This window comes from Lepidochelys kempii, chromosome 5 (genome assembly GCF_965140265.1).
Source record: "Lepidochelys kempii isolate rLepKem1 chromosome 5, rLepKem1.hap2, whole genome shotgun sequence".
NCBI classification, from domain to species: Eukaryota; Metazoa; Chordata; order Testudines; family Cheloniidae; genus Lepidochelys; species Lepidochelys kempii.
Window position 1 is genome coordinate 111,986,391 of NC_133260.1, and position 25,670 is coordinate 112,012,060.

The following is a 25,670-nucleotide window of genomic DNA, read 5'->3' on the forward strand; positions in this document are numbered from 1 at the left end:
GTACAGAGATGCGAAGAAAAATTGGCTTGATTGCTGCCCTGAAAATCTTAATTTTTCTTAACAGTTGCCAATTTATGGCCTGGCTCTGATCTCACACTGGTTTAACACCATTGACTTCCACAGGGTAACTGCTGATTCACATCAGTATCAGTGAAAGAGGAATCAGGTCTTTGGAGTGAATATAACAATACGATTTGATTATCTCTTCAACCTGTGAAGTCTAAGTATTTTGACATGAACTAAATTGTTAGTCAAGTGCATTCCCATATACCTCATTCATGTAACTGAGGGCAAAAGTGAGCCTTCAAAACTTAAGCATTTTTTAAAAAAATTACTTGTTACTTTTTTCTGAAAGGGGCTCTTCAGGAGGCATCAGAGAACTAGAAAACATCTATCTTTATCAATCAATTTAGCCCTTCAGTGCATTTGGAGAGTGCAGATTAACTGTGTTCCTAGAGAAGCAACACCTGAATTGCCATATGGATGTTTGTGGCAATAAAACTAAAAGGAATGCCTTGAAAAAAGATGTAATGTTTTCCTATGTGCTCTGCAGCACAGCATGCATAGGGTTAATCAATAATTTCCCAAAGTGTAAGCTACCTCTAAATTTTCTTAACACATGTCAAAGTAATAAGGGGTCTTATTGTTAGACACTTGTAGCAACAACTTCTTAAAGGAAAACAAATGCAGAAACCACTATGTAACCAACAGAATAAAGTAGGAAGAATAGAGACCCATCAATTAATGTGAACTCATACTGTAATATAGTGGGGAGTTTAATAGTGTACTGATCATTGTGAAAAAGAGACATTTCTGTAATGTTCATCTATTTAATATCGTGAATTAACACAGACGTAGGAACACACACTCTCACACGCACGAACAGAGTACCAAATTCATCTTCGTGTAAATGGGTGCAACTCCATTGAAGGCAGTTTGCTTTTCAGTTTTCATTTCCCCCACATTTTGTTAAGTACATACAATGTACCACTAAGTCATGGCAAATTGTTTGTAATCAAGTAACTAATATGAGAGGGGTTACACTAACACCAAAGTTAAGCCTCTGAGCATGCCCATGTAATCTAGATGTGTCCAGATGCTTGAGCAGAGCCAGCTGAGCTCAGTGTTGGGGCATTGTGTAAAAGTGTTGTCTTCTCTTCAGCCAGCCTTGTTGCTGGGTGCTTACCCTGTATAATATGTGACTGTGAGAACGTATGCTACAGCACACCCTGCCATCTCTGATAGGATTAGAAAATTCCCATTTCAGAACATTCCCTCAGTATTAAAAGTTAGGATAAATAATAAACTCTTGGTTCCTGCATTACAAATACAAACAATGGTACCTTTACACTGAATAACACATTTCTCACAATGTAAGACCCAGGTGGTTAACAGTTTTAAAGACTGAGGGCAGCAGGCATAATGCCCAACTCAGTGGATATTGAGGGTTTGAATTTGGATCTAGGTCTAGGGCTGTGATATGTTCTAAGTCTGTTCTGAAGAGACATATATGTAACTGTTCACTGCCCCAGATCAGTCCGTACTTTCTCTTCTGCCTGTGAATAACACTGGAGTCTTTGCCAGGTTTCAGATTTCATTACAAAAGTTGTACATATCTCTGTTTATGGTGATTGATTGATTTCTATGTTGATCTGTCTCTGCTTCTGAGAAGAATCCCTGCAGATTTACAGCTAACACAGGTTCCCAGACCGCTATACCAGTGGTTAGTAATGATGCTTAAAATCGTCCTCCACAAAAGCTTTCCCCCTATTTTTGTTCATTCCTCTAGTCTGTTCTAAATAAAATAAAAATGCAGCATTCTTTAGGGACGGCCCAAAGTGCAATGAGCTAGTTTTTCAATGCATACTTTAGTTGTCCTACATTTGTACACATATACTTTACAAGCCCAATCACCTGCTCAGATTATGGAATTTCTCCTCGAAAAACCAATTGTCCAAATGAGCTTTGTTTTCTTCTTTTCTAGTGCAGCAAAAATATTCATATGAATAACCCCGAATTTTTTTCTTCTGCCCTACTGACAGTCCCCTTCCCCACAAGCACAGAAAATGCCCGATCTCACTGCTGTATAAAATGCTCTTTCATATTAATCCTCCTCTGTCTTGAGGCTGGGATGGAATGTGAACACTAAAACGATGAAATTAGGTACCTTAAACACCATCTACTGTGAACACCACATTAATCCCAAGCAGTTAGGAATTTCAGCAAAACAGCTTTTTGCAGGGTCTGCTAAAGCCTGCAGCAGATCTGATATGCAGAAAGGCTAAGTGAATTACAGTAAGATTTATTTAAAACAATTTTTTCTTCACTAATCTCCTAGATTATGTGGTGTTGTTTTTTCTCTTCTAGAGTTCCAGAACAGCTCGATCTGAAGAAGACCGAGATACACTGTGGGATGCCTGGGGTTCATGGAGCGAATGTTCACGCACTTGTGGAGGAGGGGCTTCCTATTCACTCAGACGCTGCCTGAGCAGCAAGTAAGTTGATAAATGCTTTTATCTTAGCAGTGGGAGAACACAACATGCTGACATGTCACAGCATAAAGAGCAGTGGATGTGCTAGATGGTGCTGAAAGTTCAGCATCAGTGGAAGAAGGTTGCATATTTGTTTTTTAACTCGGGCGACCAGCCAGCAGGTTTGATAGTCCACTAAACCATTTAAAATATGAAACCCATAGAGGAACCAAACTTTTCTGCACAGTACTGTACCCTGCCAGCTACTGAGAAGTGAAACTCCCATGCACCATCTGTGTTTGAGTGGTAATCCTTTTCACACCCACATCCTGGACTGGAGCTAATTCTTCAGGTTTAGCACCCTGAAACCTTTCACTGCATAGAGATTGTAAATGCATCACATAGACACAAAATAATATATTGGGCTGTATAAGTGAGAATGATAACAGCACTACAGATGGTATTCTTCAAATTTACCAGAGTTCCCTAAAGACAGTTCATGCAAGAAAGTCTCCTTCCATCACAGGATATGATAAAATTACCAAATAGTTCTGAGAGGCAGCATGCACCAGTAGTCAGGACACCTGGCTGAGAGATGGAAGACCTAGGTTCTATTCCTGCTATTGATATGCTGTGGGACTTTGGGGAAATCACTTAACCTATCTGTATCTCAGTTTCCCATTCTGTAAAGTGTAGATGAAAGCACTTTGTACTATTGATAAGCATTATTTCTGAAATATTTCCAGTAAGTATTATTTACATCTAATCAAGTCAATATAACCCTCATAAGCCAAGCCTATGTGATAGGTATAAATAGACATCTGCTAGAGAAGTATATGAAGAAAAACTCCAGCTGTAACTTTTGTGGCTTAAAACTTCTCTCTGACACCTTTTATATTGTAGCATATGAATATAATATAATTTTCCATCCTGCATATGTTTACTTTCACATACCAATGAAATTAAAACGTAATAAAACAAATCAAGAAAAGCATTCTCTGAACATGTTGCATAGGTCTGATATTACAACACATAACACTGCTTAGCAAAGACATGAGGTGGCATAAGACATTACATCACAAGACAAAAATAAAACATTGTGTGTTTTAGCATCAGAACTAGACAGCACAGAGACTAGAGCTGACTCTCCTGGTACCTGTAATTATAGAATCACAGAATATCAGGGTTGGAAGGGACCTCAGGAGGTCATCTAGTCCAACCCCCTGCTCAAAGCAGGACCAATCCCCAACTAAATCATCCCAGCCAGGGCTTTGTCAAGCCTGACCTTAAAAACTTCTAAGGAAGGAGATTCCACCACCTCCCTAGGTAACGCATTCCAGTGTTTCACCACCCTCCTAGTGAAAAAGTTTTTCCTAATATCCAACCTAAACCTTCCCCACTGCAACTTGAGACCATTACTCCTTGTTCTGTCATCAGCTACCACTGAGAACTGTCTAGATCCATCCTCTTTGGAACCCCCTTTCAGGTAGTTGAAAGCAGCTATCAAATCCCCCCTCATTCTTCTCTTCTGCAGACTAAACAATCCCAGTTCCCTCAGCCTCTCCTCATAAGTCATGTGTTCCAGTCCCCTAATCATTTTGTTCCCCTCTGCTGGACTCTTTCCAATTTTTTCACATCCTTCTTATAATGTGGGGCCCAAAACTGGACACAGTACTCCAGATGAGTCCTCACCAATGTCAAATAGAGGGGGACAATCACGTCCCTCGATCTGCTGGCAATGCCCCTACTTATACATCCCAAAATGCCATTGGCCTTCTTGGCAACAAGGGCACACTGTTGACTCACATCCAGCTTCTCATCCACTGTAACCCCTAGGTCCTTTTCTGCAGAACTGCTGCCGAGCCATTCGGTTCCTAGTCTGTAGCGGTGCATGGGATTCTTCCATCCTAAGTGCAGGACTCTGCATTTGTCCTTGTTGAACCTCATCAGATTTCTTTTGGCCCAATCCTCTAATTTGTCTAGGTCCCTCTGTATCCTATCCCTACCCTCAAGTGTATCTACCACTCCTCCCTGTTTATTGTCATCTGCAAATTTGCTGAGGGTGCAATCCATGCCACCCTCCAGATCAGTGTTTCCCAAACTTGGCACACTGCTTGTTCAGGGAAAGCCCCTGGCAGGCCAGACCGGTTTGTTTACCTGCCACATCTGCAGGTTTGGCCAATTGCGGCTCCCAGTGGCCACGGTTCAGTGTGCCCGGCTAATGGGGGCTGCAGGAAGTGGAGGGGTTCAAGGGACGTACCGGCCACCGCTTCCCGTAGCCCCCATTGGCGAGGCACAGCGAACCGCGGCCAGTGGGAGCCACGATCGGCTGAACAAACTGGCCTGGCCCGCCAGGGGCTTTCCCTGCACAAGCTGCATCCCAAGTTTGGGAAACACTGCTCCAGATCATTAATGAAGATATTGAACAAAACCGGCCCCAGGACCGACCCTTGGGGCACTCCGCTTTATACCAGCTGCCAACTAGACATGGGGCCATTGATCGCTACTCGTTGACCCCAACGATCTTGACTGTTGATTACTAGGTTGATGCATAGAGTGCTCTGTTTGATAAGGGAGTGTCCCATGAAGTCAAAGAGAAAACTGTACATTTCCATTCCCTCCCTGGGTAAAAGTGCCAATGGATTGTTCTGCTTCTATACTGGGAGCCAAATTCTTGTCCCTGTGCAAAGCCACAGCTCATAGGCTTTCCTCAGGAGATCCACTCAGGAGATGTCCGGATGGGAACCTTCTCTACCCAACCATACTTCGGAGTCACAGTGACTCTCAAGCATGCAGGACATCAAGAATGCTACTGAGTCCAGCTTAAGGTAGCATCTGTTACATGCCACACGTCCCTTATGTGGGGATTGATGTCTGGCAAGAGGATCTTTGTAATGTCTGGCCTCCTGGCCACATCTGTGTCCCCCGCCCCACCCAGCTACCTTCAGTGTTGTGATAGAGGGAGGAGCAGTGATCAATGTTCCATAGTGCACAAGGGTGTGTGGAATCCACCTATGCAGCCTCCTGTCCCAGTGGGTCTGCTGCTCTTCAGGTCCTTGTGTCTACATAAGGAGAAGGGAGAAGGAAGAAGGCAGAGTCAGAGAGTGTCTATGGAATAAACTCATAAATCAGTTCCGTTTGTCTTTAATACAGTAGGTTTTCACTGCCCCGTTCATACAGAATCTATTCTTTCTGCCTTATGAAACCGGATGAGAGCTTATGTCCAATCAGAGACTGATATCTATATTTTTAATGTGGAATGCAGGGGGTTATTATGTGACCAACTTCTGCTAGCCGGTAACAATAAATTGTAAACAGTAAAATTTGACCCTGAACTAGCACCGTCATAAATGCAGAACTGTTTTTCCTTTTTTTCTGGTTTGTATGCAGTTCCAAATTTAAAAAGTGTTAAATGATTAATTTTTGTGCTGGGCAAGCATTTTACAATTTAAAAAAAAAAAGGCAGGTGGGGCATAAGGGAGGGAGGAAAGAAATACACCCAAACATTGGGGATTTTGAAATAAACCTAAATATATGACAGTTGACAACCTGGCAAGACTATATGAAGAAATACCTGACTGAATATGTGTGGAACATTGCTTAATACATTTGATCACATTTCAGAAATGTACATGCTACAGAGAACTGTACAACAAATCAAATTAAAAGGAGGAAGCTAGAAATTTTTTAACAAATTAAAAATTGGCAGGTTAGCTCAGTATTGTGGAACAAAGCAAACCTAAAGATTTCTTCTTCTGTGAGGAACGTTCATGGTATGTGATGGCTCCCAGAACAGCAAGGGAAAACAGAGAGGGAGCCCATCTTGTCAGCTTTGAAGCTATGCAAAAAATATTTGCTCCATTTTTAAACGAAATGCAGCTGACTAACTGAAATCAATTTCTTTCCAACCTGCAGTTGCCAATGTTCTGATTAGTATCACAGTGCTCCTGCTATTTGTTAGGTCCAGTACTGTTTTGCTGTTAAGCCTTTGTGGCAATTGTGCAAGAACGAAGTGTTAGCTTGAAATTCTGTTTTCAGATCCCTGTGGAAGACCCTAACTCTGACATTCTGATGCTCTTACATTCAGCAAACTCCAATTAAAGTCAATGTTTGCCTAAGTCAATAAAATAACATAATGGGTACGTAGGACATAATTCTCCTCTCTGAGCTGCCTGGTTTATCTCCAAACTAATATTCTGCATGTGCAGAGCTACTTTTGATACCAGTGGGATATAAATACACGTATTATAGGAGGAGCAGAATATTGGAGTTGAGTTCTGGTGTAAGGTTTTTGGTGGTTAAGTAAGATATAATTAATTAGTAATGCAGCCACTTCCTTTTGAAAATATGGTTTTAAATATAATGGCTAAATTCTGGTCTCAGTTATATGGTTACAACCCTTAGTAAAGTCAGTGGGGCTTGCACATGTGTAAATGAGAGAAGAATTTGGCCAAATGTATATTATTATATTGCATGAGCAGAAAAGAGAGGGAAAATAATATCCTCAAAAACAAAAGGGCTATGCTGTATTGCTTCTAACACTTCTTACAAAATGCAAAGGAGAAATCATGAGAAGATGTGGATTTTGAGCTCTCTGTCACCCCTTCACCCCCCCCCCACACAATTGTATTTTGCATGTACAGTACATTTAAGAGGTGGGACCTAGTTGTGTGATCCTTATTTGTGTGTGTTGCAGTGGACAACCCATTGGGCTGCCAGTCAGGGGAGCTGCGTTCTAATCTTGGCTCTGCGACTTTTGGGCAAGTCGCTTTGCCTCTCTGTGTCTCTGTTTCCTCTCCCACATGTTCAGGCTTGTCTTTTAGACTATAAACTCTTCAGGGCAGGAACTGTCATACAGTGCATGTGTGGACAGTGCATAGCACAAGGGGTCCTGATCTCATCTGGGGACTACAGGAACTATTGTAATACCAATAATAATACAACTAAATTAGGAACACAGGCATTGCCAGACTGGTACAGACCCAAAGTCCCTCCAGTCCAATATACTGTCTTTGACAGTGGCCAGTGCCAGATGCTTCAGATGAAGGTGTAGGTACTCCCACATGTGATTTAATCTGCTCCATGAAGACATTGTCCTAATCCATAGTAGTTAGATGGATTTAAATCCTGAAGCATGAGGCTTTTAATCCCTTCAAATATTCTTTGTTAGTATTAAAAATTTTTATAACTTTGGATATTCATGTTCTCTGTATAAATGTCTAATACCTCTTAGTAAGATTCAAAGTTATTTGCCTCAACGATGCCCTGCAGCAGCGAGTTCCACAGTCTAATTTTATATGAAGTGAAAAAGTAGTTCTTTTTTTTTTTCAATTTTAAATTGGCTACCTTTTCAGTTTCATTGAATGTCCCCTTATTCTTGTGTTGGGAAACAGGGAGAACAGAAGCTTCCAACCTGCCTTGTCTGTACTGCGACTTGCCATTTGATTAGTAGTTTTATCACCAAAAAATAAGACATCACAATATTAAAATCCATGAGCTATGGAGAAGGGATGACACAGTCTCTGGATCTCATTCTTGAGACTTAAGGTAAAGAGGGTAGGTAAGGCACACTGTATGCCAACAAAATGCCACGAAGTACTTAAATTGGAGTATGGTGGCACAAGGCAGCATCAGCAATGGAGACCTGATGAAGGGAGATTCCACACCCCCTGGCACTGTGGGGATGATCTTCGTGCAGTATCTCTATAGGTTTTCTTGAGAGGGAGAGGAAGATTACGCTGACACATGGCAGCCCGGGGAACGTCCAGTGGGTCCCCACATTACATGCATCCACTGATCCAACATTCACAGGTATGGGAGAGCAGCAGGTCACATCTGCTGCTCCTTCCTATGCCTTGTTGTAGCAGCCCTGGCACTGCTTTCACACAGACCAAATTTGTATTAGCTACTAAATACCATGCTTATGGGAGCCCTAGAAAGACATAGATAGACCAGATAGAAAAGCCCTTATACACTGGCTTGGCTCCATTCCCCAGGATCTAGCCCTTATTTATTGCCTACTATAGAAACTGAAGCTTTTTCAGCACCTAGCTGGAGTAAAAATAACATTATGTCCTTCAACTTTGTAACCGACAGAATAAGTGTACGTTGCAATCAAGGTAGAGAATATTCCCAGCGCATGTGTTGATGCAAGTGGATTTACACAGAAAAATAATTAGCTGGGAACTCTTTGTATATATCAAATCTGTTTTGAGTCCAACTTTCATTGGAAATATCTTACAATTGCAAAGAGCTGTCACATCAATTCTGTTAATCTAAATTCACCCCACCCTAATCCTATAAATACACAGGGAGCTCTGGAATTGTACTTCACATGTTAGCAAGTGTTGCCATAATATTAAAATTATTCTGCTGCTTCTGGTTTTGGCTGGAAGGTAAATGTGATCTCCTCTCACACCCCCCCCCGCAATCTTCCAGATTCTTCATGAATTTATAATAAGGAAGGAAGGAGGAGACAGCATGAAAGCTGAAACTCATGGGGCTGTAGGAATGATTTTAGGAGATAATAGGTTAATTGAAAATCCAGAGTATTTACTTAGAATGCCGAGCCATTATTGTTGCTGCTGTTTCCGGCAGAAGGATGGAACATGGGCTAGGCTGTGTGAATGTAAAGCAGAATGCTTAGTGGAATGTGAAATCCCATGGATACTGACCTGCTGAATCTGAGTTTAAGGGTCAAAATCCATTATCATCATTCTTTCTTCTAGGAAATCCTGTATTAACTGCTTAACAGGATGGAGGTTTTCTTGACATTAGATGGGTGATATATGTGTGGTAGGGAAAGAAAGTAAACATTAACATCTTCCTGCCAAGCTCTACTCAGCAATAAAAGTAATGGGGGTGAGAAAGGGAGGGAATCCACACGAGTGAGTCACAATCCTAGCATTGTTTAGCAGCTTCATGCTGGTCCAGTCACTTGTTTGAATTCATTTTTTCCCTTATTTAAATCCTTCCCTTCCTTCCTGAGGGTGACTTCTCCTTCATAATCTGTCCAAACCACAAATCCAGCTGCAGCAGCCCCACTTGTTTTGCTGACTAAAATGGGCCTCTGAATTCAGCTGTCACTGGGGAGCAGTCCCACTCTTTTTTTCACTAGCTGTTACAAGTGGTGCAAGCTATCCATCGAGCCAGATTGGCAGATGCACATCACTCAGAGGGCTTGAAGCTAGTGACGTAGTGGGTTGGATTTTTAGGGAAGTGGATCCAGTGGCTCTGCTAAATTGGAAAGATCCTTGGTTCTACTCTAGCTTGATTCAGTCACTCAGTACAGTAACTATTGACAGACACCTTTTCTTTGTGGCATGAGAGAGGATAAGTGGCATACTTTTATGATGCCTGTATCCTGTGTAACATTTTTCCAGGACAGTGTCTAGGTGTGGATTTGTTCCACCAGATGCCATCTCTTCTTGATCGTGCAGATTATCAATTAAGGAATTAAAATAACCCAACCTCGTATAGACCTGTGATCCTGAAACTGCTGTGTGTATGGTGAACTCACGTGGTGCGCTGGCTGCTTTAAAAGGCAGTATCAGAACAAAAACCCATTATAACAACACTGATTAACATTATGAAGATGGTACACCAAGTACTTGTGAGTTTGAGATATGTTATGCTACATCGTGTTTAAGAACTGCTGCAATATATCCTTGGTTCTAAGGTCCATAGCATAGTCTACTATCACATTACTAACCTTGGTGCTCCAGCACTTTTTCCAAGCCTCAGTTTGGAATAACTGCTGAGGTCTATACTCCTGATTTGTGGATGCAATCATGGACTTAGCTGTCTCAGTAACGTCAATTGCCAGAGCACCTGCAAAAATGTAGGCCGAACTAATACTGGGCTAGAAATGCAGCCACATAAAGCTGGTGTATATTATTGATGTAAAGAATAATAATCACAAGGTGGGAGGGTGATGATGATGCTGATCTCTGAGGTGCCCTTGTATACCTTTACAATATGAGACTATACCTTGGATCATATACAATGAGTGTATTTGCATATTTGCCGCATGAAACAAATAGCATAAAAACCAAATGACAAACTGAAGATAGACAGGTTTATCTGTAATATCTTAACACAGATCACCACAAATTGTAAGAATTCTTTTGTTGTAGTGTAAAGGAAACCTTATGTTTAGGAAGATATAAAGCATGTGTCCTTCCAGTACAATGGAGATGGGTAGGGTTTTTTCTCTCTGTCCCAAGAGACTATCTACAGAACTTATTTAGTACAGAATGAAAAAATTTCTTTAGAAATAAAATTTCTATAGTTTTTTTTTTAAAGTGACCTTTAGAATTCTAAGAACATAAGAAGTTCCATATTCGATCAGAGAGTGGCCCATGTGGTCCAGTACCCTCTTGCTGACAGAGGCTAGTAACATGCTTCAAAGGAGGGTGCACACTTGCTGAACTGCCGTCAGGAAAGTCTCCTTCTTCCTCCCCTATCTAGTTAGAGGGGTGGCTTATTCCCTGAAGCATGAGGATTTATAGCCCTTCCATGACTCCTTATCGTTTTAATATTTACTGTTCTAACTCTGGATATTTCTATTATTCATTAGAAATGTTTAATTTTGTTTTGACTTCTGGTAAGCTCCTGGTGTGAATCATACCTTGTGGCAGTGAATTCCATAGGCCGAATTATGCTTTGCATGGAAAAAGATTTCCTGGTCTCAGTTTTGAACGTGACACCTTCTTTAACATGGCTGTCATTCTCTGTTAAGCTCTGCTTTATTTTTCCTTTGTGTAGTTTCCAAAAACCCAGTATGGGACTTTTCCAAGAGGGTACGCTGGATGGTAGGGCCTTCTTTGATCAGGGACCTTCTTAATGGAGCTCCTACCCTGAGGATGACATCTGGAGTCCCTGAAGGTACGTCTACACTGCAGTTAAACAGTGACTGGCTCAAATCAACTGACTTGGGCTCGTAGGGCTGTTGGGCTGTAAAATTGCAGTGTCGTTGTTTGGGCTCGGGCTGGAGCCTGAGCTCTGGGGCCCCATGAGAGGGGAGTCTACACCACAGTTTTACAGCCCCACAGCCCAAGCCCCACAACCCCAAGTCAGCTGACAAGGGCCAGCCGTGGATGTTTAATTGCAATGTAGTCATCAGTGGTTGTCTCCAGGGCTTTGTGGCTGGCTTTTCTATGTTAGTTGGCACCCTCTGAGACTCTTCTTAATCACTTATGTCATCATCTCTGCCTTTGAATTTTCTTTTCTTTTCTACATTTATGTTGGCTGGTTACATCTGGACTGGTCCCAGTTTTGTTCTAAGTCATATTTCACGGCATCCCAGTTACTGTATTTAGAGGTGGGTCCTTTTCGAAAGTAACACGTGCACACCCTAATTAAAATAAATAATTCTTCTAGTTATTATTCCCTCTGCTTCCTTTGTTACATAAAGTCACTTTTTAAATGTTCAGAGCAGAGTAGGAATGATTTTTTTAAAATAACTTTTTAAATGTTCCCTCTGTTATCACTGGATTACAAATTCCATACAGTACATAGCAGAAATGTTTATGGGGTAAAAGTGGCATTGTTATTAATAACATATGTATCCAAAAGTTTAGATACAGTGTTCTAATAAAACGCATATGATCATTAAATAGGGTCATCATAACACTTGTGGAATCACTAAGCAGCTTGTACAGGCAAAGTTATTTGATTTGGGAGAATGATTCTCACTGACACCATCATCCTAGAATAGAAACTGAGAGTGTGTGTGTGTATGTACACATAATATTGTCCTGTGGTTACAGATCTAAAATCTGCAAGAAACTCTGATATCATTATTTGGTAGAATTCACTTGGTTAATTTGAACATCCTAGCATCATTTTTGTTTTGTTTGTTTTAATCGCTGTGGGCTAAACAAGGTTTCATAGTGATTGGGAGAACTTACGTTGTTTTAATTTGATGGGGAAACATCCCCATTTTTCCATAGATGTTACAGGTTCCAACTAAGATAATGTCAAAAACCCCATTTTTAAATCATAGTTTTGAGTCAAAAGTCTGCAAACCCCTGTACATTTCTCATAATTTACGTGATCAGTTCCCAAATTATGATCTGTGGCATACTTGCTAATAGTCGTTGGGGAGCTGGCTGGTCAAAGGGTGTTGGCTCTCCTAATTTTCAGCTGCTGTACCACATAAAAAGTATGTAATAGTACATGAAATACTTTTCTAGTGTTACTTTTCCATGTAAGCAGTTGGTGTAGTTGCCACAGAGATGTTACATGATTGTGAATGAGAGGAGAGGAGGTCCATGTGATTGTGGATGGGAATAGAAGATGCTCCTGCAACTGCGAATGATAGGAGTGGTGTCCATAAAACAATCTGTCTACTGAGATGTAGCCCACACTATGAAAATGCTTGGGAATCCCTCATTTAGATCGTAAATATGCCTGGGTTCACCTGAAGAGTTTCTGCATGTTCATAATCCTTTCAACAAACCTGTTCTGAGTTTTGAACAAAAAAGTGTGAAACCAGCCAAATTTTTTGTGTGGTTTAGAGTTTCATTGTAGATATTTTGCACAACTGTTTTATCTACAGGCAAGAAGTTATACTGTCATTCTTACACATCTAATCTGTTTGTCTCTGTAGGAGCTTTAAAGAAAGCAAGCATTATAGTACAGTCATGTAGTTCAGATCCAGATTCAAAATTAAGAACATAAGAATGGCCATAATGGGTCAGACCAAAGGTCCATCCAGCCCAGTATCCTGTCAGCCGACAGTGGCCAATGCTAGGTGCCCCACAGGGAGTGAACCTAACAGGTAACGATCTAGTGATCTCTCTCCTGCGATCCATCTCCATCCTCTGACAAACAAAGGCTAGGGACACCATTCCTTACCCATCCTGGCTAATAGCCATTAATGGACTTAACCTCCATGAATTTATCCAGTTCTCTTTTAAACCCTTTTATAGTCCTAGCCTTCACAACCTCCTCAGGCAAGGAGTTCCACAGTTTGACTGTGTGCTGAGTGAAGAACAACTTCCTTTTGTTTGTTTTAAACCTGCTACCCGTTAATTTCATTTGGTGGCCCTTATTTCTTATATTATGGGAACAAGTAAATAACTTTTCTTTATTCACTTTCTCGACACCACTCATGATTTTATATACCTCTATCATATCCCCCCTTAATTTCCTCTTTTCCAAGCTGAAAAGTCCTAGCCTCTTTCATCTCTACTCATATGGGACCTGTTCCAAACCACTAATCATTTTAGTTGTCCTTTCCTGAATCTTTTCTAATGCCAGTGTATCTTTTTTGAGATGAGGGGACCACATCTGTACGCAGTATTCAAGATGTGGGCGTACCATGGATTTATATAAGGGCAATAAGATATTCTCCGTCTTATTCTCTATCCCTTTTTTAATGATTCCTAACATCCCGTTTGCTTTTCTGACTGCCGCTGCACACTGCATGGATGTCTTTAGAGAACTGTCCACGATGACTCCAAGATCTTTCTCCTGATTAGTTGTAGCTAAATTAACCCCCATCATATTGTATGTATAGGTGGGGTTATTTTTTTCCAATGTGCATTACTTTACATTTATCCACATTAAATTTCATTTGCCATTTTGTTGCCCAATCACTTAGTTTTGTGAGATCTTTTTGAAGTTCTTCACAGTCTGCTTTGGTCTTAACTATCTTGAGCAGTTTAGTATCATCTGCAAACTTAGCCACCTCGCTGTTTACCCCTTTCTCCAGATCATTTATGAATAGGTTGAATAGGTTTGGTCCTAGGACTGACCCTTGGGGGAACACCACCAGTTACCCCTCTCCATTCTGAAAATTTACCGTTTATTCCTACCCTTTGTTCCCTGTCTTTTAACCAGTTCTCAATCCATGAAAGGATCTTCCCTCTAATCCCGTGATAACTTAATTTACGTAAGAGCCTTTGGTGAGGGACCTTGTCAAAGGCTTTCTGGAAATCTAAGTACACTATGTCCACTGGATCCCCCTTGTCCACATGTTTGTTGAACCCCTCAAAGAACTCTAATAGAGTAGTAAGACATGGTATCCCTTTACAGAAACCATGTTGACTTTTGTGCAACAATTTGTTCTTTTATGTGTCTGACAATTTTATTCTTTACTGTTGTTTCAACTAATTTGCCCCTTACTGACTTAGACTTACCAGTCTGTAATTGCCAGGATCACCTCTAGAACCCTTTTTAAATATTGGCGTTACATTAGCTATCTTCCAGTCATTGGGTACAGTAGCTGATTTAAAGGACAGGTTACAAACTATAGTTAATAGTTCTGCACTTTCACATTTAAGTTCCTTCACAACTCTTGGGTGAATGCCATCTGGTCCTGGTGGCTTGTTACTGTTAAGTTTCTCAATTAATTCCAAAACCTCCTCTAGTGACACTTCAATCTGTGACAATTCCTCAGATTTGTCACCTACAAAAGACGGCTCAGGTTTGGGAGTCTCCCTAACATCCTCAGCCGTGAAAACTGAAGCAAAGAATTCACTTAGTTTCTCCACGATGGTTTTATCATCTTTAAGTGCTCCTTTTGTATCTCGATCGTCCAGGGGCCCCACTGGTTGTTTAGCAGGCTTCCTGCTTCTGATGTACTTAAAAAACATTTTGTTATTACCTTTTGAGTTTTTGGCTAGCTGTTTTTCAAACTCATTTTTTGCTTTTCTTATTACATTTTTGCATTTAATTTGCCAGTGTTTATGCTCCTTTTTATTTACCTCACTAGGATTTGACTTCCACTTTTTAAAAGATGCCTTTTTATCTCTCACTGCTTCTTTTACATGGTTGTTAAGCCACGGTGGCTCTTTTTTAGTTCTCTTACTGTGTTTTTTTTAATTTGGGGTATACATTTAAGTTGAACCTCTATTATGGTGTCTTTGAAAAGTGTCCATGCAGCTTGCAGGGATTTCACTCTAGTCACTGTACCTGTTAATTGCTGTTTAACTAACCTCCTCATTTTTGCATAGTTTCCCTTTCTGAAGTTAAATGCCACAGTGTTGGGCTGTTGAGGTGTTCTTCCCACCACAGGAATGTTAAATGTTGTTATCTTATGGTCAGTATTTCCAAACGGTCCTGTCATAGTTACTTCTTGGACCAGATCCTGCGCTCCACTCAGGACTAGATCAAGGGTTGCCTCTCCCCTGGTGGGTTCCTGTACCAGCTGCTCCAAGAAGCAGTCATTTAAAATACCAAGAAATTTGTCTGCATTTCGTCCTGAGGTGACATGTACCCAGTCAGTATGGGGATATTTGAAATCCCCCAATATTATTGAGGTTTTTTATTTTGATAGCCTCTCTAATCTCCCTTAGCATTTCGTCGTCACTATCACTGTCCTGGTCTGGTGGTTGATAATAGATGACTACTGTTATATTCTTATTAGAGCATGGAATTACTATCCATAGAGAGTCTATGGAATGTGTGGATTCATTTGAGATTTTTATTTCATTTGATTCTACATTTTCTTTCACATAGAGTGCCACTCCCCATATCCCCCCGCACGACCTGTTCTGTCCTTCTCATATATTTTGTACCCTGGAATGATTGTGTCCGATTGATTGTCATCACTCCACCAGGTTTCTGTGATGCCTATTATATCAATATCCTCCTTTAACACAAGGCACTCTAGTTCACCCATCTTATTATTTAGACTTCTAGCATTTGTGTACAAGCACTTTAAAAACTTGTCACTGTTTATTTGTCTGCCCTTTTCTGATGTGTCAGATTCTTTATGTGAATGTTTCTCATCTGATTTGGCCCATACTGTATTCTCTTCCATCCCCTCCTCCTGACTAAAACCTAGAGAATCTCTATCAATAGACTCTCCTCTAAGAGAAGTCTCTGTCCGATCCACGTGTGCCTCTGCAGCAATCGGCTTTCCCCATCTCTTAGTTTAAAAACTGCTCTGCAACCTTTTTAATGTGAAGTGCCAGCAGCCTGGATCCCCTCTGGTTTAGGTGGAGCCCATCCTTCCTGTATAGGCTCCCCCATCCCAAAAGTTTCCCCAGTTCCTAATAAATCTAAACCCCTCCTCTCTACACCATTGTCTCATCTACACATTGAGACTCTGAAGCTCTGCCTGCCTCCCTGGCCCTGCGCATGGAACTGGAAGCATTTCTGAGAATGCCACCATAGAGGTCCTGGATTTCAGTCTCTTTCCTGGCAGCCTAAATTTGGTCTCCAGGACGTCTCTCCTACCCTTCCCTATGTCATTGGTACCTACATGTACCACGACCACCGGTTCCTCCCCAGTGCTACAAATAAGTCTATCTAGATGCCTTGAGAGATCTGCAACCTTCACACCAGGCAGGCAAGTCACCATACGGTTCTCCTGGTCATCACAAATCCAGCTATCTATGTTTCTAATGATTAAATCTCCCATTACTAACACCTGCATTTTCCTAATGGCTGGAGTTCCCTCCCCCAGAGAGGTAACCTCAGTGAGAGAGGATACCCCAACATCATCTGGAAGGAGGATCCCAACTATAGGAAGGTTTCCCTCTGTTCCTGTTGACTGCTCTCCTTCTCTGGGCCTTTCATCCTCCTCAACAGCTCAGGGGCTGTCTGACCAGAGGTGGGACAAATCTACAGTGTCCTGGAAAACCTCCTCAACATACCCTTCTGCCTCCCTTAGCTCCTCCAGTTCCGCCACCCTGGCCTCCAAAGCCCGTACACAGTGGTCTCTGAGGGCCAGGAGCTCCTTGTACCAAATGCACACATACGCCACCCGCCCACAGGGCAGGTAATCATACATGCTTCACTAAGTGCAATAAACAGGATAGCTCCCACTCTGCTGCTGGGCTTCTGCCTGCATTTTCTCCTACAGTTACCTAGGTTAATGATAGGGTTTTTGTTTAAATCAAGAAATTTTGATTATAGTTTAGTGTAAAGGTTTGAAAGAAGTGTACCTCACCCCTTCCCACTCCCCTTCCAGACTCCCTCTCGAAACTCCCTGTTAGCGGCCCCTGGTCACTTGCTCACTGCTTTATAAAGCCCTGGCCTCCTTGATAGCCCCACCCCCTGACTAAGGCCCAGCCAATGAACAAAGGCGTCTAGATTTCAAACCTTGTTTAGAAGCTCAAAGCTTCCAACTGCCGGCCACAGCACACGATCCTTCAAACAAACAAACACAGACAGACAGCCAAACACAAGCTCAGCACACAGCACGTAACCCCCAAACACAAACACACACTACAGACAGCCACTTACCCCAAGGGTCCTGCTCCTCCTTCACCTGGAGAACTCCCTCTCGAAACTCCCTGTTAGCGGCCCCTGTGTTTTAGAGTCTAGGATTTAGTTTGGTCCATTGGGACCAGCCACAAAATTTGGATCTAGATCGGAGATTTTACTGAGGTCAGGCATATGGTCAGATCTGGGATTTTATTATTCTGAGTCCCAAAGATGTTCTAGATGCTTTTGGCTCAGACCCATCTCTGTGCTACAGTAGGCCAGGTTATATTCATTTAGGTTTCCAAGAGTAACCTCTAGTACTGTACTTGCTTTCCACTGGAGTGATGGAGAAAGCTGTGATTGTTTTTTTACTGAAAAACATTTATTTTAGTTCTAACCCTTTCATTCTCTGCCTCTCTTGGCTAGTGAGCAACTGCAAAAATATTTGCAAATGTAATGAGCTTTGTGTGTATATACACTATGCACTGTATGTGTATTTTACTGATAAGTCTAAAGCCAAAGGCATTGTTTTAAACTATTCTCAGGGAAAGCAAAGATACTGTAGTGACGAACGAACCAGAGAGAGACTAAATATATGAAAATAAACAGAAGTCTAAAAGCAATCTGGCCAATTGTGGACACTTTTTTTTTCCTTTTTAGCCATCTGTATTAGTCTCTAACTTTCTCCCAAGTTTTATTGTTGCCAATTTAGTTAGGCAGACTAGAGATGTCTTACTGAAGATAATTACTATAGTCTAACATTCACTGTTCAGATAGCTAGTAAGACAGCAAAGGGAGTTGTTGAAAGTAGAAACTGGCACATATGGGGGGGAAAAAGCAAAACACTATGGTCTAGAGCATTATGGGACCAAACCCCACATCCGGACACGAGTGTGGTGTATATATTAGAATTTGAACTAGGATTCAAATTTTGCAACTAACCTTTATTTCAGTAATGGGCCAAATGAAACTCTGGGATCTCAACCCTCCTTGCCCGCAAATATCAGGGTGTTTGAAATATGGATCCAAATTGTGTCCCCAACCCATCCCTGATTTTGACACTTCAAAGAGATAGCAACATCCACTGTGCTGACTGCCATGTCATTCATTGTCTCCAGTAGGTTCTTTCTGCAACTGTTGCTGAAATCAGTGGGAGTCCTGGTGCAAATCTTCTCATGATTAGATTTTTAGGGTGAGATGTTCAAATGTACAGTGTTGGTCTAACTTTGCTCCTGTTGCAGTCCATAGTAAAACCCCCATTGAGTTCATTGGGAGTGGAGTTAAACCTATGCTCTCAGTTTTGAAAATTCCACTCTGAGTTATAAAGTAGAGACAGGCAAGACCCAGACATGGCTTTGGTTTTGTGAAGTCCAGTAACTCATGTTAAGATTATAGAAAACCAAAACTAATGTGATTAGGGTCTCAGACCCATTTTTCTCAAAACCAAGGGTGTGATTTGGGTTTTGCCAGACCTCATTGGTCAAGAATTTGGTTAGCCAAATTGTGATTCTGGCTGGTATTGACCAGGATCTTTGTTTGTCTGAATTCTCAAAGCTCAAAGGGAGGTTAGATAAATGATTAGGGTTTTAACACATGTCTAGCATCTTCAGGTAATGCAGTTTATTTAAGCATTATCTTCATCACTTTCTTTTGGTTGAACAGAGTAAAGTAATAGCAATTTTAGTTCCCTTTCCTCTGCTCAGCAGCATTGCGTATGTGCTCCCATTTTCATATGCTGTTCCACTGGTGACTAAAATGTGTCTGCTTTTTAAGGGAAGATGCAGTGATCATGCCTATAATGTTGCCTTGAATTTGAGGGGTGTATATACCCCAGAATGTAATCAAGCTAGTTGCAACCATATTTGTGCACTCAGCCACTATAAAGTAATGAAATAAAACGCTACATAGTTAAGGGTTAATTTTAAAACAGGCCTTCAGAAGCAAGGCCATAACTACTGGCAGTTTTGCTAATCAGAATGGGAGAAGGGGGAAAAAGTAAATAACTAAAAATGAAAAAATATGTAAATAAACAGCCTTACGTCTTAAACGTCTGATATTAAAAGTTAAGTTAAAAAAACTTGATAATTTTATAGGGGGTCATTATAACCTATGTGTTTTGTAAAGTTATAAAAAGATTAAATAAAAAAGTATACTTTGAAACCGTCCTCTGGAGCTATCATGGGAAAGATGTTTTTCCTGACATTTTTACTCCCCAGCAAGGAGGCGTTTGGCCAGCACTGACCCGTTGTTAATTACTCAGTACCATCTCAGAATATAGGTAAATATCTGGGATGCTCTAAATCTATTATTATAGATTTGTGTCTGTGTGCACTTAAATCTAATAAACTGCAGTTTTAAGTAAAGCACGCTTACCTGCATAAATCTTATCAAATGGAATTGCTGTGTTCCCATTCATTTATTCCTGACACCACCTGGAGTAAAATAGTTAAGTTGCCCCTGCTGTGGGTTCTGAAAACCCTGCGTAACAATAAGATATTAAACTATTAAAGTTCACTAATTTTTATACCTGACTGTTGATCAGGCTCTCCACTGAGCAGAGTTGTCAAAAAAAAATCAAATTTTGATAAAAGTTGCCTTCAGAATTCAAAAGATGAAAACTTTTGCAAACATTTTTTTTTCTTTTTCAATCAGTTCTACAAGTAGTTATATCCAAGTCAGTGGTTCTGTGGCTGGTGGTCCTGTGAAGAGACGGTTGGTCAACATGGGGCTGGTTCTCCTCCATGGTGCCACTGAGGAGGATTTAAAAACAACTAAAAATGAGCTAGCGGTATTACTTTTCCATAGAAACAATTGCTGTAGTTGCTGTAGGAATGCTCTGTGTTCGGGAGGGGTCGGGCATGACATAAGCCACAAGATTATTGCTAAAGTGTGGGCCCGACTGAAAAACTTCGAGAACCTCTGATCTAAGTCAGTCAGCTCCTATCTATGAAAGGACATACACCAGGGAAGAGATATTTTCCTTGCATTAATATCAAATTTTAAAAAGACCCTCAGTGTCTGAAAAACAGATTGTTTATATGCGCAATTGAGATTTTCAAACACTCACAAGGTCTCAAGGTGTTTGCATCCTCATTTTGGTTCAGGCCATTTAGTTAAAGTAATTTATTTCTTTTTACTCTGTATAACAATGTGTCCCTTGTTATAGTACAGAGTCTTATTTTGCATTCAGTGATATTGGGGTCAATCCAGAGTAATTCAGTAAACTTCAGTAGATTTACATCAGTGTAACACAGAGCAGAATTTGGCATGGAGTCACCCTTTTAAACCCATATTTATTGCCCTCACACACAGGGCCAGTGTTTGTTTCATTTTAATTATGATTAATTAGTTACACCAGAAATGCTGATTCCCTAAAATTGAGATTGTCGGAAATGTTATTTATGCCCAGGTATTAATCTCTAATTATTTTAAGTCTCCTGCATTACTACTTCTAGGCTTGCTCTCACTTCTGGTCATTATCGTACTCCGCGTCCCACATGTGGGCCTTTGGCAACCTGAGACATATGACTTGTGTTTTGATTTTCCTAGCCAGTTCGCTGACTGCAGTGAGTGAAGTTGGCATTTTGCCTTCTGGTTGTTTATTTTGTTACTGTTACAGAAAGTTATTCATAAGATGTATTTCTAAATTTGCCAGGGCATTTTGGCTTGTCTATCCCTGCCCACTTTTCTTGTCTTAAAATTAACTATTCCCATTACAAAAAGAAAAGGAGTACTTGTGGCACCTTAGAGACTAACCAATTTATTTGAACATAAGCTTTCGTGAGCTACAGCTCACTTCATCGGATGTTGCATCCGATAAAGTGAGCTGTAGTTCACAAAAGCTTATGCTCAAATAAATTGGTTAGTCTCTAAGGTGCCACAAGTACTCCTTTTCTTTTTTGCGAATACAGACTAACACGGCTGTTACTCTGAAACCTATTCCCATTACATTTCTGATGTTTCATGGGACAAGGTGTGGGAGTCTAGCAGAAGCGTTAGTCTTCTAAACTTAAAAGAGCTAAATTTTCTAAAATCTGCAATGCTAAGTTGCATGTGAAAACCACAGGGCAGCTCAGTGGCAACATAACAATGGGAAATTGTAAATTCTTTGGACAATTTCTCATTTTGAGCATGTTAATGGCATGTTTTGCACACACAATATAGGCACACCTCACCAGGTTATTTTAAAAAAAACAAATTTTTTGCCTTGATTTTCAGCGCTTGGGCCTGCCCCCTCACTATGTTTCATGGCTAGGAAAAAGAATATAAGAGAAATGAGCCACTCGTTTTGTTTCCTTACTCGTTGCTGAGAGAAGTGGGACACAGCAAAGGAAATGAGCTTCTGCTGTCTTTCCATACCTCTTCCCCAGGGGAAAGACATGGCTATAACTTGAGTTCTCTTCCCCAGGGGTATCATTCTTACTGATAGACCCTTTTTTGTTAGCACTATCTTGCGGTTTGGGGTCCCAGTTAGATACCACCTTGTTCTGAAGACTTGGAACAGGACAGAAGTTTCCTTTGCAGTCCTGCCTCGCACCAGCAAGGGCCACTGCCACTCTCAAGTGTGTTCTATAGGCTGCAGAAGCTGCCTGTTTTTCTAGTCCTCACTGGCTTCTGCTACCTTCTTGCCACGTGCCTCACTGCTACAATCATGTGGGATCCATAGCAGGGGAGAATGCTCTGGTAGCTGTCCTGGGTGGCAGGAGAGGTGAAAAAGGATCAGAGACTCAGGAAGCAGCAAAGAATAGGGGATGAACACAAAACGGGGAAAGAGAAGAACTGTACATGGAAGAAGAGCGGGAAATCTGTGGGAGAGGGAAAAAGGAAAGTGAAGGTGTGGGAAGGGTGAGAGATGGGGAACTTCAGAAACGGGGAGAGGACACGATACCAGGGAACAGTTTAAACAAGGGTAGTCAGGGCCTCACTGTGGGGAAAGAGAGGGCTGAAGTGTTGCCCATATGTGGTGCAAAGGGCATGCCTAACATCTACCCCTCCAGGGGTAAGGAAGGAGGTAGCCTGCTCAAACTTCCCTGAAATCCCAGAGGACATAGGACCTTACCAGACATCTCCCTAGGCAACACGGGCAAGGGGTAAGGAAGGTGGGGGGAGGTGTATGCAAATAAAGGAGAATGAGAACAATCTAAAAACAAAATCAATTTTCAGACCCCAGTGCTGGATATTCATATAAAAATAAAATTAATATTCCCATCACTGACTGGAGCTTAGTGGCCCAGACCCCCAGCATATGTGGCAATTTGTTTCTGGAAAAAAACATTTCAAATGTTGGCAACTCTGGGGGAAGGGACACTTCCATAGGCTCTGGTGTCATACCGTCTCGGCGAATCTTAGTGTCACCCTTGCTAGATACAAGGAAAAGGGGCCCACTGCAGCACTGGAAGAAGTTCTGTTGTACTACATGACCCACTGAAAGGTTTCTAAATCCAGCTAAGCACAAGGAGCACCATATCCACCTCCATTGTGAACATTAGGGGACTTTGAACCAAGCCCCCATGCAGACAGGAATCTGTAGAGAAAAAGAAAAAGTGAGGTTTCTTTTTTTTGTGGGAAAATGTTCTAAGAAAATATGGTAAGAAAGCTTTGGCATTGTTTACTTTAAATAGGGGTGGATATTTTAACACATTTGAAGTTGTTAGTATTCCTTTAAAATTCTGCTTGTTCAAATCCAAGCAGCCTGGGTTTTTTCCTCCATATTTGCATATTAATACAACCTGCAAGTTGATTTGCATATCAAGCCACACCCTCCAACATGCCCCCTCCTTTGTAAAATCCACTACAACTTGTGCCTGATAGCGAGGGTGACCAGATGTCCTGATTTTATAGGGACAGTCCTGATTCTGGGGTCTTTTTCTTTTATAATCTCCTATTACCCACCACCCCCGTCCTGATTTTTTACATTTGCTATCTGGTTCCTACTGATAGCAGCCCCAGTTGTACAGATGCACACTTTGTGGATCATCATTGCTCTCAAACATGCCTTCTCAGAGAACAAAAGGGTATGATTAGAAATACTAGAATGTTCACCAAGTTTCAGGAGATAGCTGCAGTTACCCATAATAAATCCTATTTTGATGGAAGTAAGGGTCTGATCTTGCACCACAGCGGTTAATAATGCTTTTACCATCCATGGGAGCAGGATTAGACCACAACTCTGCATTTAGCTCTTCCTGGCGATAAGGTGTTTTTGCAGCACATACCGTTCTTTTGGACACTTTTCTGAAAAAATACAATGATTTGGAGGTCTCAAAGACTTCAGAGGAATGTACAACCTCTTTCAACATCCATCAACAGAGGGCAGCCTTCTGCTGCATGTATTGTCTTAGATAGTCAGGTCTGGCCAAGGAGCGCACAGTGCAGTTCAAGAGGAGAGGTGTAACAGTAGCCTTTGCACTTTCCGGATATGGGGCTAGACTCTCAGTGTAATATTTATGCTAATAGTCATTGGAGCATAAGGATTTCTCAGCCACACCTCTTTGTCAGCAGGGGCTAAGGGAATGGCAGGAGAGTCAAGACACTGCTACATAGGTTCTGTGCCACCAGAGGTTTCCTCCTAGTCTAGGAGGATGCTTCCAATCCCACCATGCCAGCTTTCAAGCAGTTTTGGGTTTGGATGTACTGCAAAGCAGCCACAGTGCAGCACAGCATCTAGACAGGGTGAAAAACAGTTGAGGAAATTATATAAATGTTAGTGTTGTGCAAACAGTTTCTATCAAACTAAATTAAATACTCATGGTGCCCTATTTTAAATGCTGAGATATTCCGAGACATAACTTCGTGTTTAAAGTACAGAGGTTACTAGCATTGTCTTTTTCAGGTTTGAGGTTCCCTAAGCCCACACCATTTTGAATAAAATTTTAATGACTACAGAGGTCTCTCTCATTTTTAAGATTATCTGGTACTTTGTCCTGTATAGCTCAGTAATCTTAGCAGCCTTGCAAAGGTGCCAGGAAAAAGCACCAGCCCAGACAAAAATCTACCTGCCTGCTCTTGATCATGATGAGTGGTGATAATGAAGAAAGGTGCTGTAGTCACACAGAAGAAAAATTACATACTCTGGGCAAGTGGATAATTAGGATTTTGCAAGACCGACTCCTAGTTTTCCTGAGTCATAGTGGCTCTAGTTCCATGCAGATCTGCACACTTGTTCAGAACAAGCACAGCTGCCAGCCAAAGGAGTGAAAGTGGAAGGAAAAAATGACTGGGGGTGGGGCAGTTGGCTAATCAAAGTACAGTACTTTGTTTTTCCACCAAATACAGGGAATGAATATGAGTGTTAGTCTTGATTTTTAGATCAGACAATACGAAAAAACAGAGATCCAACCTTGGGAAGGCTTCTGTCAAAGAAGTTTACATTTCCATGGTTGTTCATCAGTTCTGAGGTTTATAAATTATAGTAATTGAAGCTGCAATAACAGCAGGTCTGTGTGAGGTAGAGATTTTTGATGGTTTGCATGGCATTAATGAATGAGGTATGTATCAGGCCTGCCAAATGAGTTGCTCTGATATGATTGATGAGAGTTTTTGCTGCAAAGCCTGCACTGAGTTTGCCTATACGCTGCCTTATATGCTCGTCATTTATGCTTTCAGAAAGGGGTGTGACTGGAGTAGGAAAAAAAAGTGACTTTACACGGAGCAAAAGTTCTAAAATCTGCCTTGTAAACCAAGTAAGGGAGTCTTCTGACTCATTCTTCCCTCACTTTTATTGATAGTGCAGTTTAACTAGTATACGGCCCTATACTAGAAAAAAAAATTACCAGTATAGCTAGGTCAGTTAGAGTTGTGGTTTTTTACTAATATATCAGAATGAGCGCTAGTGTGGACACAGATCTGCCAGTAGAAAGATATTCCCATATGGCTTATTTTGCTTCCCAAACCAGAATAAGCTAAACCTGTATAAGTACTTTTATACTAATACACTGTGCTCAGACCTGGCAAGTTGTACTGCTTTAAATATACTGTTATATAAATTAAATGTATATTTAAAGCAGGATAGCTTTTTATGTGTAGACTAGCCCTACA

The 25,670-nt window shown here is 41.2% G+C and overlaps 1 protein-coding gene across 2 annotated transcripts in view; it reads left to right on the top strand.

Annotated features, from left to right (window-relative positions):
• ADAMTSL1 (ADAMTS like 1) overlaps positions 1–25,670 on the top strand; it is a 268,453-nt gene that overhangs the window by 22,621 nt on the left and 220,162 nt on the right. For both annotated transcript variants that reach the window (XM_073345470.1, XM_073345471.1), the window contains exon 2: positions 2,368–2,495. In XM_073345470.1, the coding sequence (XP_073201571.1) occupies positions 2,368–2,495 (128 nt within the window). The remainder of the gene's footprint in view (positions 1–2,367; positions 2,496–25,670) is intronic.